The following is a 12969-nucleotide window of genomic DNA, read 5'->3' as shown; positions in this document are numbered from 1 at the left end:
ATTTAGATGATCATTCACACAAACACTTAGTAACTTAATCAACGACAAGAATACTGCATCCCAATTTCGTGAGGAAAAGCTTTCAAGTTGGAGGAATGTGCAAATTACTGCCACTTGTGCTATTGAGAGATAGATTACCTTAGCAGGTGAGTCAGCAATAAGTTAATTTAACATAAAAAAAAACACAAGTGCAAATCAAGGTATACAGACATGACTTGTGTGGCAGTTAAAGAAGAAAAAAAAGACTATCATCGATCAAAGAAGCTAACATCAGACATGATCCAAATTATTGGCAAATCTCAAAACCCTCATATATTGTAGGTTATGGAGAATACAGCATCTTTGAAATGCTGCAGGGTTCAAATCATCTGTTATACTGGTAATAAAACCTATGAACATCGTATGATGTTAACAATGACACTGTGTCATATCCATTGTGAAATTGATTTAATACAGTATTCAACACTTTTCAAAGTCCCTCTTCGATTGTCAGTTGCCTGTTTTCAACCAAAATAAGTTACTGTTAAAGAAACATCACAAACATCATATGAGACGTGCTTGCTTTGTGTGGTCAGTACTCAGTCATTTAGTCAGTACCAAATGTAGATAACTTCATGAATACAAATAAAAAGTCTAAATAAAACAAACACTTCCCATCTGTCTGATGGCTAAACACATTCGGTAAAGCAGAAGCTCTGAGTGTGGTTTTGCCATTTCCGTAGAAGCATCTGGATAGATCAGTGGGTGGGTGAGTGGGTGAGTCCCATCCTCATGTCTCATGGACCAGAAACGTAGACCTACAAGCACCAATGTCCACATCCAAACATGAAATGTAAATCATTGCATTGATGTCAGTGGCAGGTATGTTACAAATGTATGGAAGTTTGAGACCATCCCTGTGAGCTCATTAGCATGGCGAATATGCACAGTGAAGAGAGTAGATAGTAGATAGCTGAAGACAGAAGCACCTTTTCCTTTCCTATAAGCACACAACATGTACAACACGCATAAAGAAAGAGTAAAATGACACATGACCACCATCTCTCAGTAATCAAAAATCGAATGGTAAAAGTAAAAAACAAAATAAAATAAGGAGATAGCATTAAACAATGTACATACACGCTTTAATTGTGATTAACAATATTATGACTTGTTTTTGTTGAAAAGTTACGATTCAAACTCTTTCTCTTCGGAAAGCGTTGCAGGCATAGGTTAAAAAGACCCTGGAGGAAGTGTCGATCCTTTAAAAAGAAATGTGCATCCATTGGTGGTCAGTTCACAGTTGACTGTCCTTTGGCACAAGTAACAAGTCTGTCTGCTTGCATATTATCATGCTGCTCCGACTGAGCTGTGGTACTGAGCTCTGATGGCAGCATAGGACTGTCCTCCTTTATGCTGCTGTGCCTCTCTGGACATCCTGCAGAGTGTGTGAGCGTGTGTGTGTGTGTGTGTGTGTGTGTGTGTGTGTGTGTGTGTGTGTGTGTGTATGTATGTATGTATGTATGTGTGTATTAGTCCTCAAACGCTGGGTAGCTGGCAGTGTGCGCAAGTGTGTGCTACCCTGGTTCTGTGTGTCTGGACCTGCACGGTGCATCTGGACAGACCGTAAGTGTGGATCAGCAAGTGACGAGCCTTCGCCTGCACATCCTCCCAGGCACTGGCACTAGAAGGCGCTACACACACACACACAAACACAAACACAAAACAGTAAGAACAGAGAATACCACTCCACCTAAAACATTTAAAACACAATTGAAAGTGTAGTCATGTATTGAAAGTGTCGTCATGGAGGCAGAAGTCATGTCATCACTCTCACTGTTTTCCCCTCTCACACCTTACAGTTACAGACCAAGATCACCAGACTATATACTGTACACTGATAACAAACCACAGACAACAATAACCACTGAATCTGTCTGCTGTACGTTTCCCTATTCTGCGTGCCTTTCTGAATTCAACAATGCTACCACAGCCATTTATATTATGTTAGAAGATCTCTGATGCTACAGGGTTGCTAGAGCAGAAACAGACTGGCCCTTTCTCAATTGTTAGGAACTCGATTCCTCTGTCCACTCGCTATTTACTCCAGTGTTTCCTCTATATGCATTTATTGGTGGCGGGCCGCCACGAATGAATTTCCTCCGCCACGGATTGATTCAGTCCACAAAAAAATAAAAATAATAATAATAATAATAATAAACACCCATCTCTCTCTAACCGCTGATCCAAAATCAGATTAATGACATTAGGGCTACTCCTGATTGGTCTAAATGTGAACCGGCATGAGAACCGTGCAGACTCAACCATCCCCGCTCAGCTTCCGAAATGCTCGGCCGCCTGTGTTTTCTCCTCGCAAATAACGGGCTAAAAGTCACCGGTAGTACCATCTAAAAGATACAAAAAGCTGATCTAGCTAGCTAGGTGCACAAATAAGATATCACGTTAAATAACAGCGACAGATGGATGGATTTTTCAAGAAAAAAGATGTCCCAGACACTTCAAACATTGCTGAAGCTAGCAGTGGCTATGAGCGATACGAAACTGCATGGCTGGGTGTCGTATTGCAGGATTTAAGTTTCTCTATATATTTCGGGACGAGGAGCAGCATGGCATGGTCGGACCTTCCCAGCGGTGCCCTCGGGAACGAACGGTAAGCCTCGTTGATAGTAACGTAGCAGTGGTCTAGTATGTTAGCTCCTCTGCTGGGGCATGACACCTGTTGTTTGTAATTGGGAAGTTCTGTTGGTGTGATTAAAATCGCCGAGCACAATAACTGCTGCGTCGGGATTAGAGTTTTCCACAGAGGAGATGTAGGTAATACTTGGGACATTGCAATTGAAATTGCGTTCAAAGTAAAACACACACACGCAAATATTGACAGTAGAGCTTGGCTTGATAGTGTATATCCCCACTGTGCTGGGTCGCCTCCACACCTGGCACCACAGGGGCCCGTTAATAAGACTGCTGTCTGTGGATTAGTTCGAAAAAAATGTGTTCAATACAACGTTGTAGTTGTTTAGTACAAATGGGTCTATAGCAGCTAGGTAACATTAGTCCTGTATCAGAGTTGTGTTGTTGGGTCTTGTAGCAGGGTTAGCTATAGCAGCTAGGTAACATTAGTCCTGTATCAGAGTTGTGTTGTTGGGTCTTGTAGCAGGGTTAGCTATAGCAGCTAGGTAACATTAGTCCTGTATCAGAGTTGTGTTGTTGGGTCTTGTAGCAGGGTTAGCTATAGCAGCTAGGTAACATTAGTCCTGTATCAGAGTTGTGTTGTTGGGTCTTGTAGCAGGGTTAGCTATAGCAGCTAGGTAACATTAGTCCTGTATCAGAGTTGTGTTGTTGGGTCTTGTAGCAGGGTTAGCTATAGCAGCTAGGTAACATTAGTCCTGTATCAGAGGTGTGTTGTTGGGTCTTGTAGCAGGGTTAGCTATAGTAGCTAGGTAACATTAGTCCTGTATCAGAGTTGTGTTGTTGGGTCTTGTACAGTTGCTCAAAATGCAGATAAGAGAAAGTATAGGCTAATATCAAACAACAATCCTAGAGATGACTAACTCAAACGTACGCATAACTAAATAAAAGCAGGCCAACTAACGACAGCTACACGCCCTCAACTGGGAACATAAAGGGTTAGATGAATTTTGCAATCGAACGTGTCCTACAGCGACAGCTGGTCGTGCAAATGAGGATCTGGGAAGATTTTTGTAGCTTTTTTTTTTTTTTTGCCATCCTCCCTGCGCGCGCGGACGGACCTATCCGCCACCAATGGAAAGATTCCTGGAGGAAACACTGTACTCGATACGCATTCTAAGGAGAAGAACTAGGTTCCTCCCCTTGAGAGCAAGTGGAAGACAAGAGGAGAGGATACAAGGAATCGAGTTGCTAACAATTGAGAAAGGGCCACTGACCCCAAGGCGAGTTTAGGCTGATATAAGGCCACTTACAGAGCTGCAGGTGTGCCAGGGCGGCAGTCTTGTCTGCGGTTAACGCCCACACATTGAGCTCCTCCACTGATTGGACATCTTCCAGCTTCAGAAGATCCTCTCTGATTCGCTGAACGTCCAGATGCCTGGGAGTTCCTGACACAGCAGAATATAACACACCTCTTAGTTTCTACATAATGACAGTAGAATAACAGGACTCTTCCATCAATTCATGAAAACACACATAACCCTATGGACTGGTTTCCCAGATACAGATCTAGTCCTGGACTAAATCACACATCCAATGGAAAATAATTGGAAGCCAGGAAGGCCAGCCCCTATAAATACAACATCAGTGGTTATCTAAAACGGTGGTCACCAACCCTGGTCCTGGAGACATACATACATTCCAGCCTAGCACTAAACCCACTTGATTCAACTCATCTTCAGCCTTGAGTAAGGTGTGTTAGCGTTGGCCTAGAACAAATACCTACACACCCTGCATCTCACCAAGTAGTCACCACCCCTCTAATGTAATGAGACTAAGCATTTGTAATCGTAAAGCATTTCTGTCTCTCACCCTCTAGTACGATGACTCCTGTGTCTCGTATGATGCGGATGGTGGTGAACAGGACCAAGATGGAGAACAAGTATGTGCAGATGGGGTCTGCCAGTTTATACTCCGGCTGTGGGGTCAGAGGGCACATTAATCAAACTACAACTATTTTCTCATTCCAGGTCAAAGTTGCTCTTAAGCACAGAGCTGGGATCAGATTAACCCGACCTTTAACCATTAGGTGAATGGTAAACATCTGACCCGCTGTACAGTAGCAGTGGCTTGGGGGAATATCAACCTAGTTCCGTCTTACCAGGAGAGCAGAGCTACTGAACTACACTGACTATAACAAATCTATAGAGGAACATCCTGACTATAGTGTTTGTTTTGTCTACATCGTTCATGAGCTGACATGACCTCATTTTAGATATGAGGTCATTTTAGACAAAAAAAATCATGGTTGAAATTCCTACAGCTTTTCAGTGACAAATCTTTATCCAACAGCCTTTACTTTTCTTTGTTTCCTCATACTGTCCATTTCCTATGAAACGAGGACTCTCGAGTGTCAGAGATTCTCCATCCTTTTCCCGGAAGTGTGCACTCGTCCATGACCCCACATGGATTTGAAAGCAAAGGATTGGTGTAAGCACCCATTACACCAACTGTATACACTACAGTAAAACACTTCAGGGACAAAAGGGTGGTGAATTGGGACACAGGGAGAGAGCGTCAGAGATCCTGTGGGTACCTTGAAGCGGACGATGTATGCAGCTATGAGCACCCCCACACTCTGTACCAGGTCCCCCAGGGCGTGGATGAAGGCGGCTCTGATGGCCAGACTGCCGTGGCTCCTCTGCTGCTGGCCCGGGCTGGAGGGCTGGGGGCCGGGGGCCGGCGAGGCGCCGTGGGCATGACCGTGACCGCCGTGGGCATGACCGTGACCGCCGTGGGACTGGCCGTGACCGCCGTGGGACTGGCCATGACCACCGTGGGAGTGGAGGTGGCCGTTCTGGTTCAGCAAGAAGCCCATGCTGTAAACACGCAGAGACAGCAGAGGAAAGGGGGAGGGGGGGTTTTAAGGCTGTGTGGACCTTTGTGCTAATGGATGGGTGTGTGTGAGTGATTGTGAATCTATGGACAATCAATAGCAAGAGTATCCTCATACAAAGAAGAAGAATCTACTGACCTTTTTGGAGAGCAGCTGTAACAGTGTGACATTTTTCTCAATAACACTTTAACCTGATTAACATACTTGAACTTGTAGAAACCACTACCCTTCCTCTGGCAGGGAGGTCAAACATTAGACAATAGCCAAACTTTATTTATACAAAACAAGTCCTGCATTGACTGCTACAGAGCCCCCCTGGGGTCACATGTTAGATTATTTTTTTTACGTGTTTACAAATCCGTGCGCACGGTTGACCAATCCTAGTACTAGTCCTATACAGTAGACTAGTCCTATACAGTATACTAATACCACTAGTCTAGGATTGGTAAACAGTTCTACGACGTGTGAATCCGTGCACACGGTTTATGAATCAGTACACACGGTTTATGAATCCGTGCGCACAGTTGTAACCAGTGCGCACAGAGTTGTAAACCGTGTGTACGGATTCACACGTGGTAGAATGCAACTCTAAGTGCTGGACATAAAAACCATAGTTAAGTAAATAAACTACAATAAAGCAAGAGGTATGAGATAAGAAATAGATCAAATAAATATAACACAATAAAACGAGGAATAAAACAATAAATACGAGATAAAAATGGGGGTAAAAGTGCAAGTTGACAGACACTAGATAAAAGCTAGGCTAAAAGGTGTGTTTTAAGCTTTCTTTTAAAGATATCCACACTCTCTGCCACCATCAAGTCCTCTGGCAGGCCGTTCCAAAGTCTGGGACCATAGTGGCTAAAAGCTTAGAGTTTTACAACATAGTCCTACCATCCATTTGGTGTTTTAGAGACAGAGACAGGGACATTGCTGAACAGAAATGAGATGACAGCTTAGACACACAGCACCCACTTATCTGTTGTTACTACGCGTTCCCAGTGTGTGTGTGTGTGTGTGTGTGTGTGTGTGTGTGTGTGTGTGTGTGTGTGTGTGTGCACGCGCACACGCGTTAGCCTACTCACATCAGGTTGACTGCCACCCCAACAGCTGCAGTGATGAGCATGACATCTCCGTCTATGTTGAAGTCCTGGTGGATCGTCCTCTGCACCGCCTCGTTCAACAACACGCCCGCAAGAATATAGATCAGCAACACGCTGATGCACGCTGCCACCACCTCTGTACCAGGAGAACAGGCAGATATAAGCATGGAAGGGGCAGAGGGACAGGTAGAATAAGGTACCACCTATATCGAATAATTACTACACATGCAGAACATCCAACAGGAGCAGATCTTGGTCTTTCTTGTAAATTTAGATAACCAGATATTGTATACAGCTAACAGCATAAACCCATTCACCAACTACAACACCTTAGACCAGTTTGACACCACAATAGACCAGAGCAAATAACGTATGTATACACTGACTGGACTGCTCAATCTTAACCTGTAACAATACACTATCTATTGTGAAAGACACATACTTTACTTAAATAAGTTCTACAAGTTCAGAGATGTACGAAATATGATATATGGGATTGGAACACTGCTGAGCACACACATTCTCTTCCAAACATGATACTGTTGGACATCCTCTGCGTCAAACAACCACTGATGTGCTCTGTTTGCCCCCCTGAACATAATACTGACAGAAATCACCATCCTTGTCCTCTTTCACTTTATCCGCACTTGATCTGAAAGAACTTCTTGTGAAAGAAATCCCTCAGCTGAGAGTCCTCCATACTATCTCTCTTTTTAGATGAGATGTGGAGGAAATTAGGTGGAGGAGAGGTGAGGAAAGGAGGAGGAGGAGGAGAAGAGCGATGAGGAAAGGAGGAGAGACGTACCGAGGCGATGCAGTCCGAAGGTGAATCTGTTGGAGGGTGGTCTGGCAGACAGCCACAGAGCCAACATAGACACAATGATGCCTATCAGGTCTGTCAACATGTGCAGGGCATCAGTCATGATGGCTAGGCTGTTAGCAACATAGCCACCTGCAGACAAACAGACACAGTTAGTTTTTACATCACTGTAACTCTCCAAAACATGTATTACATGAGCATCGCTTATTAGTGACTGTTCAGTGGTCTATAGGCTCGTTCTGAACTGTTCACCTGAGCACGTATGAGATAAGTATGAGGCAAGACAGGTCTGACTCCCTACACAGTGCTGATTTGAAAGATACAGCATTAGTGCTGATTTGGAAGATACAGCATTTTGGCAGGCCTCCCTGGTCTCTAACTCTAGGCCTGGAGAGCTCCATGGTATGCTGACTTTTGCTCTACCTTAAACACAAAAACAACCACTTCAACTAATCAAGGTATTGTTGGTTAATGAATTGATTGCGGTGTTAGTGCTGGGATGGATCCAAATCACCTGCATTCCCTGTGAGCTCTCCAGAACCAACGTTCTAAGTCACTGACCCAGAGAGACATGCAGCTGCAGCTCTGTGTGTGACTGCACTGACCTCCAGTCAAAGTGGAAATGACCATAATGCCAGTAACAAAATACACCTACGAGTTTAGTGTCCTTACCTATGAGTTCTCCTATCATGAAGAGGAAATATAGCAGGCAAGCGCAGGCCAGCTTTTTCATCACTTTCCTCTGTTTGACCTGCTCTCTCTTCTTCGTACAGCTGTCACACGGGTCCATGTTCAACCCGGGACTACCTAAGCTGGACGAGGAGCCCAGCAGCGAGTCATCGTCGTCCACCACCAGTGTGTTCACCGACATCCCGTTGGACGGGGCACCTGCGGAATAATCGTCCATTTCCCCAGAAACAACCACTTTGAGTTTGTTGAATTTCGGTATTTCATCCTCTGCGAGCTCGTCGGAGGACAAGTCGAACGGCGCCGTGTCGCTCAGGTCCCAGTCCTCGCCCTCTTTCCTGAACGCGGATCGCAGCCTGGTCATGAAGCTCGCAGCACCTGCCATCATTAACGGCAGGTCATTAAAGGTAGGAGGGCTGAAGTAGATTTGCGACTCAAATAGATGTCGCAACCGTAACTATTCTCCTGGCTTTGACGTTCTTGACCATGTGTCCGTCATATAAATTGCATCAGATGACATCGGCGGTTAAATATTTCCCTGTGATTGCAGAAACATGTGCATTCCTCTTGCAACAACCTGTTGGATGGAAACAAACAGAAAGTAAGAGAAAGGTCTGCAACAGAGACATACAAGTATAGCGTTGGCAGTCCAACAGAGTGAGATTTATAGCCATGGAACACGAAGTCATGGATTTATTGTCTACTGAATGTTTCATGGCGTGAGATGATGCATTCGAACATGCATTACCTGGCCTGATATCGCTAACAGGTCCCATGATGGATGTATTTTTATCTTGTAGATAGTAATAGTTATTTGTCTGTATTATCTTGTAGATAGTACTAGTTTTTTTTTTCTTTTCCTGTCTGTCTTACATGTAACGATGAATTGAAAATCAAGGACCCCAATTGAAATAAGCCAGTGGCTTTCTTGGGTTTTTATCCTTTTAGTTGACCTTGTATGTAATATGTACTTTCATGTACCTACTTCTGCAAATCTTCTAATAAAGTTTTCAATCAATCAATCAGGTACCCGATCCACCCTGCTGCGTTCTGAGGACTCGGATTCCAACCAGTTCCAACTCGAGTTCCAACCCACGCACATACCCATGCTATGGCACACAATCTCACGCACCCTCTCTGGGTGAAGTTGCCCCTAGGCACAGATCTGACGGATCTGCGCACCCTGCTCTTAAAGTACTGTGTTTCCATTAGGGGGAACAATGCATAACTGGCACAAGAGCAGCAACGTCGGGAAACGTAAGAAGCTGCCCATCTCTAGGTGCCTTTCAGAGGGCTGATGGACATTGACATCAGCTGTAAAGGTGGTGTCAGACAGACAACAATTCGTCTGTGCACCGAGAATGTGTCACTGTCAAGGGAGAGAGAAATGCTAACGCTAGCTAAGTAAGCTTATCCAAGTTAAGCCCCAAATTTGTTGGAGAACATTGGCGACAAAACGTACCTATTATTTGGCTTTTCCAAGCGTCAAACAGTCCTTCTTCTTCCATTGAAACCATTCTGTAAATGTCAACAGTTGAGACATCATCACCAGGAAAGACCAGTCGGATTCTAAAGGCTGCGTTCGTAAAAACGCTATGGAAATCTGATCAGCACTCATGGAGTGCCTTTTGTCCAATCAAATTACTTGGTCTCTTTGTGACGTTGAACCCAGTGTGCGCTCCGGCGCTCTCAGAGCGAATTTACGAACGCAGCTAAAACAGGAAGTCAAAATACACAGACTAGCATGTTTGGTTTCACGCACACAGTCACCTGACGCCGTGAGTCACATGATGTTTTCCAGACGCTGCAGTTCTTGATGGAGAGCCCATCTCACAGGGTAAGATATCTGCAATTCAAATGTAATTTACAGCAATATGACACTGTCACCTTCTTCTGAACAACAACAATACGTTATCACTGATCTAAATAACTGTACAATTGATAGTATTTACGTCATTTTCTGAATTGCACTGCTTGCTTGCTAGCTGGCTAACAATCTGGCAATGTGCCAATACAGCCATTAGTCTAGCAGATTTTCATTGATTTATTCTGGTTTTACTTCATACCGTATCCACTGTTGATAATTGTTGGGTGGTTTCTTGTCAGAGGGGGCTGTGCATATTTACTATAATGCCTAAAGACTCTACTTCCTGATGTCTGATCTCATGGTTCCTCTTTCAATTTCAGGTTGTAAAAGCACACTGGGTAGAAAGTGCAATCAGACATGGAGACAGAGGGAAGGGAAGATGAGGGGTCATCACCCCAGAGTGATCCTCCTCAGAGCAGAGGTACTGTACACCTCCTCCTGGATGATAGCAGTACAGCCCCTGGCCATAAGTCTGTTTCCTTACAGCCAAAGAGACTAGCGAGGCTACTTCATGAATACCATGGTTTATAACTGATGTGCCTGAGGCACAAAAGCCCCCCCCCCCAAAAAATAATCATCACATAGGTGATTACATCCAAAGAAATGTAGCTCCTGTAGACTATAGTCCCAGTGTGCTCCTTGTTGATTTTCTGCTTTGTATTTATCTTCCACAGATTCACTCAGCTTGAATTTGAATACCCAAGAATTCCCTCCTGTTGAAAACTCAGTGCCTGTAGAAGAATTAGTGTTGGTGGACAAGCAAGCAATAGAGAAGTTGACAAAGGGACTGCTCTCCCACTACCTGCCAGATCTACAGAACTCAAAACAAGCCCTGCAAGAACTCACGTCTGTATTGCCTATGAATAAATTAACAAGACATTTTCTCTGTTGATTTAATAAATATATTGGGTTTGTATGTGTTTTTTTTTTCAAGGTTATTTTTTTCCAGATTTTTCTTTTTATTGGATAGTGATAGTGAAGATAGACAGGAAAGTAAGGAGAAGAGGACATGTCAGCAAAGCATTGGCCAGATTAGAACCCATGCCGACATGGGGATACAGTATGTGTGCACTGTAGATCGTGGTGCTATACCATTGGACCCTGAATGTGTTTTAGTTATTTCTTGTTATGTTTTTTTTCAATCACACAGGCAAAACCAAGTGATACTAATGGACACACTAGACCAGGAAGTCACAAAGTTCAGAGAGTGCAATGCTCTTCTGGATCTAAATTCACTGGTATGTCTGTCTGCATATCTACATATATACAGCATTTTAAAACAACAGTTTTATTTCACATCTTACTCCTATGTTTCTTATAGTTTACAGAGGCAAAGTTTTACCACAGTAAACTGGTGAACGTACGAAAAGAGATGATGATGCTCCATGAGAAGACAACGAAATTAAAGGTGAGGTTCCCCCTTATTCTGTTTCTCAAAAAAATAAAATAATAATGTCTTAGCACGATGACTGCCAATGGCCCTTGACCTGAGCTGGAGTACTCTTCCTGCTACAACTAGTGAATTGATGATTCACTTGCTTAGTCAAATGTATCGATTGTAAGGCGTCTGCTAAATACCAAAAATGTAAATGTAAAAATCAATCATCTTTCACTAACAAGGAGTACTGTATTCTAGGATCATTACACCCATATTGGTTCTAGACTGTATTTGGTTATTATCCAAAGATATCTGGTGTTTTATGAATATCACATAACAAGACATAAGTAAGCTGAACATATTAATACTCAATTAAGAGCTGAAATTGATTGAAACACTGTTTGAAAACATGGTGGGTCTATCTGTTCACAGAAAAGGGCTCTGAAGTTGCAGCAACAGAGACAGAAGGAAGCGCTGGAAAAAGAACAACAACGCGAGAAGGAGCTGGAGAGAGAGAGGCTGCTCATTGCCAAACCTGCGAAAAGAGCATAGCCCCATCCAAGACTACAGTATTAACTCTGACACCACAGACCAAAGAAATGGACTGTATCATGAAACGACTAGCGTATCCCACTGTTAACCTCTGAAGACAACAACACTAGAATACTCCACTGATCCTGTTGGCAGCATTAAAAGTAGTTGAATTAATGCCTCTAAACACTGAACAAGATGGACTTATTCACCTAGTTTGTGCTGTTGCCTTGAGGTGAACTCTCTGTCGTCTTGAGTCTGGGTTGGTCTGGGATGAGGGCTGTGGTTCTGCACTGTCCCTGGTATTTGTATGTTTTAGTCCAACCTGTTCCTATCGGACCAGTTTCCTGGACACAGACTAAGCCTAGACTAAATACAAATATTAAATAGAAAATGACCATTATAGCATTTAACTCTTGGATTAGGCTTAATGTCTATGAACCCAGCACATAGTATCTCATTGGTCTCCCATAGTTGCTGTTGAATATGGTTTCTTATATTTAAAGGTGTTTGGACAATCACTGATTGATAAGTGGTTCTGTGCCCTTCCTGTTTAGGTGTTAGACTAAGGGCCGGTTTCACAGACAAGGCTTAAGCCTAGTCCTGGACTAAATCACACTTTCAATGTAAAATCTCCATTCAAGATGCTTTTTAGTCCAGGATTAGGCTTAAGCCTTGTCTGTGAAACTGGCCCACAGAGTGTTAAACACAAGTGCCACGTTGTTCTTGCCATTGACTTTATACATCTATGAATTGGGCTTACTGATTGTCAAGAGGTTTCTATGCACTGTTTGAAAAGCACTTAAAGGCTTGAATGTCATTGTGCAAACCACTGACAACATGCGTAATATCATGGCCAACTAGTAACATATTTTGATAGATGTTTTTACCTCTTTTAGAGAACTCTGATGAACTTGACAATGAATAGTTGTGTGATGATGATCAGTGCTTGCAGCATCTCTTTCTGCAGTCTCTGATATGTCTGCTAAAACATGTCAAAAATATCAATGCTTGTGAAATTATTGAAAATAAAACTGATTTGAGAGAGTGTGTCTGTCT

The 12969-nt window shown here is 43.3% G+C and overlaps 2 protein-coding genes across 2 annotated transcripts; one reads left to right on the top strand and one right to left on the bottom strand.

Annotated features, from left to right (window-relative positions):
* Positions 1-1324: 1324 nt before the first annotated feature.
* slc30a4 (solute carrier family 30 member 4) lies at positions 1325-9690 on the bottom strand. The gene is made up of 8 exons (XM_080538834.1): positions 9597-9690; positions 8120-8711; positions 7433-7579; positions 6610-6763; positions 5225-5507; positions 4501-4606; positions 3942-4076; positions 1325-1673 (listed from the first exon to the last, which is right to left on the bottom strand). Exons 2-8 carry the CDS (start codon positions 8520-8522, stop codon positions 1519-1521), a joined length of 1383 nt encoding a protein of 460 aa, XP_080394960.1. The 5' UTR covers positions 8523-8711; positions 9597-9690; the 3' UTR covers positions 1325-1518.
* A 255-nt stretch (positions 9691-9945) lies between these two features.
* Positions 9946-12958, top strand: bloc1s6 (biogenesis of lysosomal organelles complex-1, subunit 6, pallidin). The gene is made up of 6 exons (XM_080538899.1): positions 9946-9971; positions 10322-10422; positions 10676-10847; positions 11152-11239; positions 11323-11409; positions 11812-12958. Exons 2-6 carry the CDS (start codon positions 10359-10361, stop codon positions 11929-11931), a joined length of 531 nt encoding a protein of 176 aa, XP_080395025.1. The 5' UTR covers positions 9946-9971; positions 10322-10358; the 3' UTR covers positions 11932-12958.
* The last annotated feature ends 11 nt before the right edge of the window (positions 12959-12969 follow it).

Source organism: Nansenia antarctica (genome assembly GCF_963989245.1).
Source record: "Nansenia antarctica genome assembly, chromosome: 9".
In the NCBI taxonomy this organism is placed as follows: Eukaryota; Metazoa; Chordata; class Actinopteri; order Argentiniformes; family Microstomatidae; genus Nansenia; species Nansenia antarctica.
Note: the sequence above shows the minus strand (reverse complement) of the source record. Positions and strands in the feature narration are given on the sequence as shown.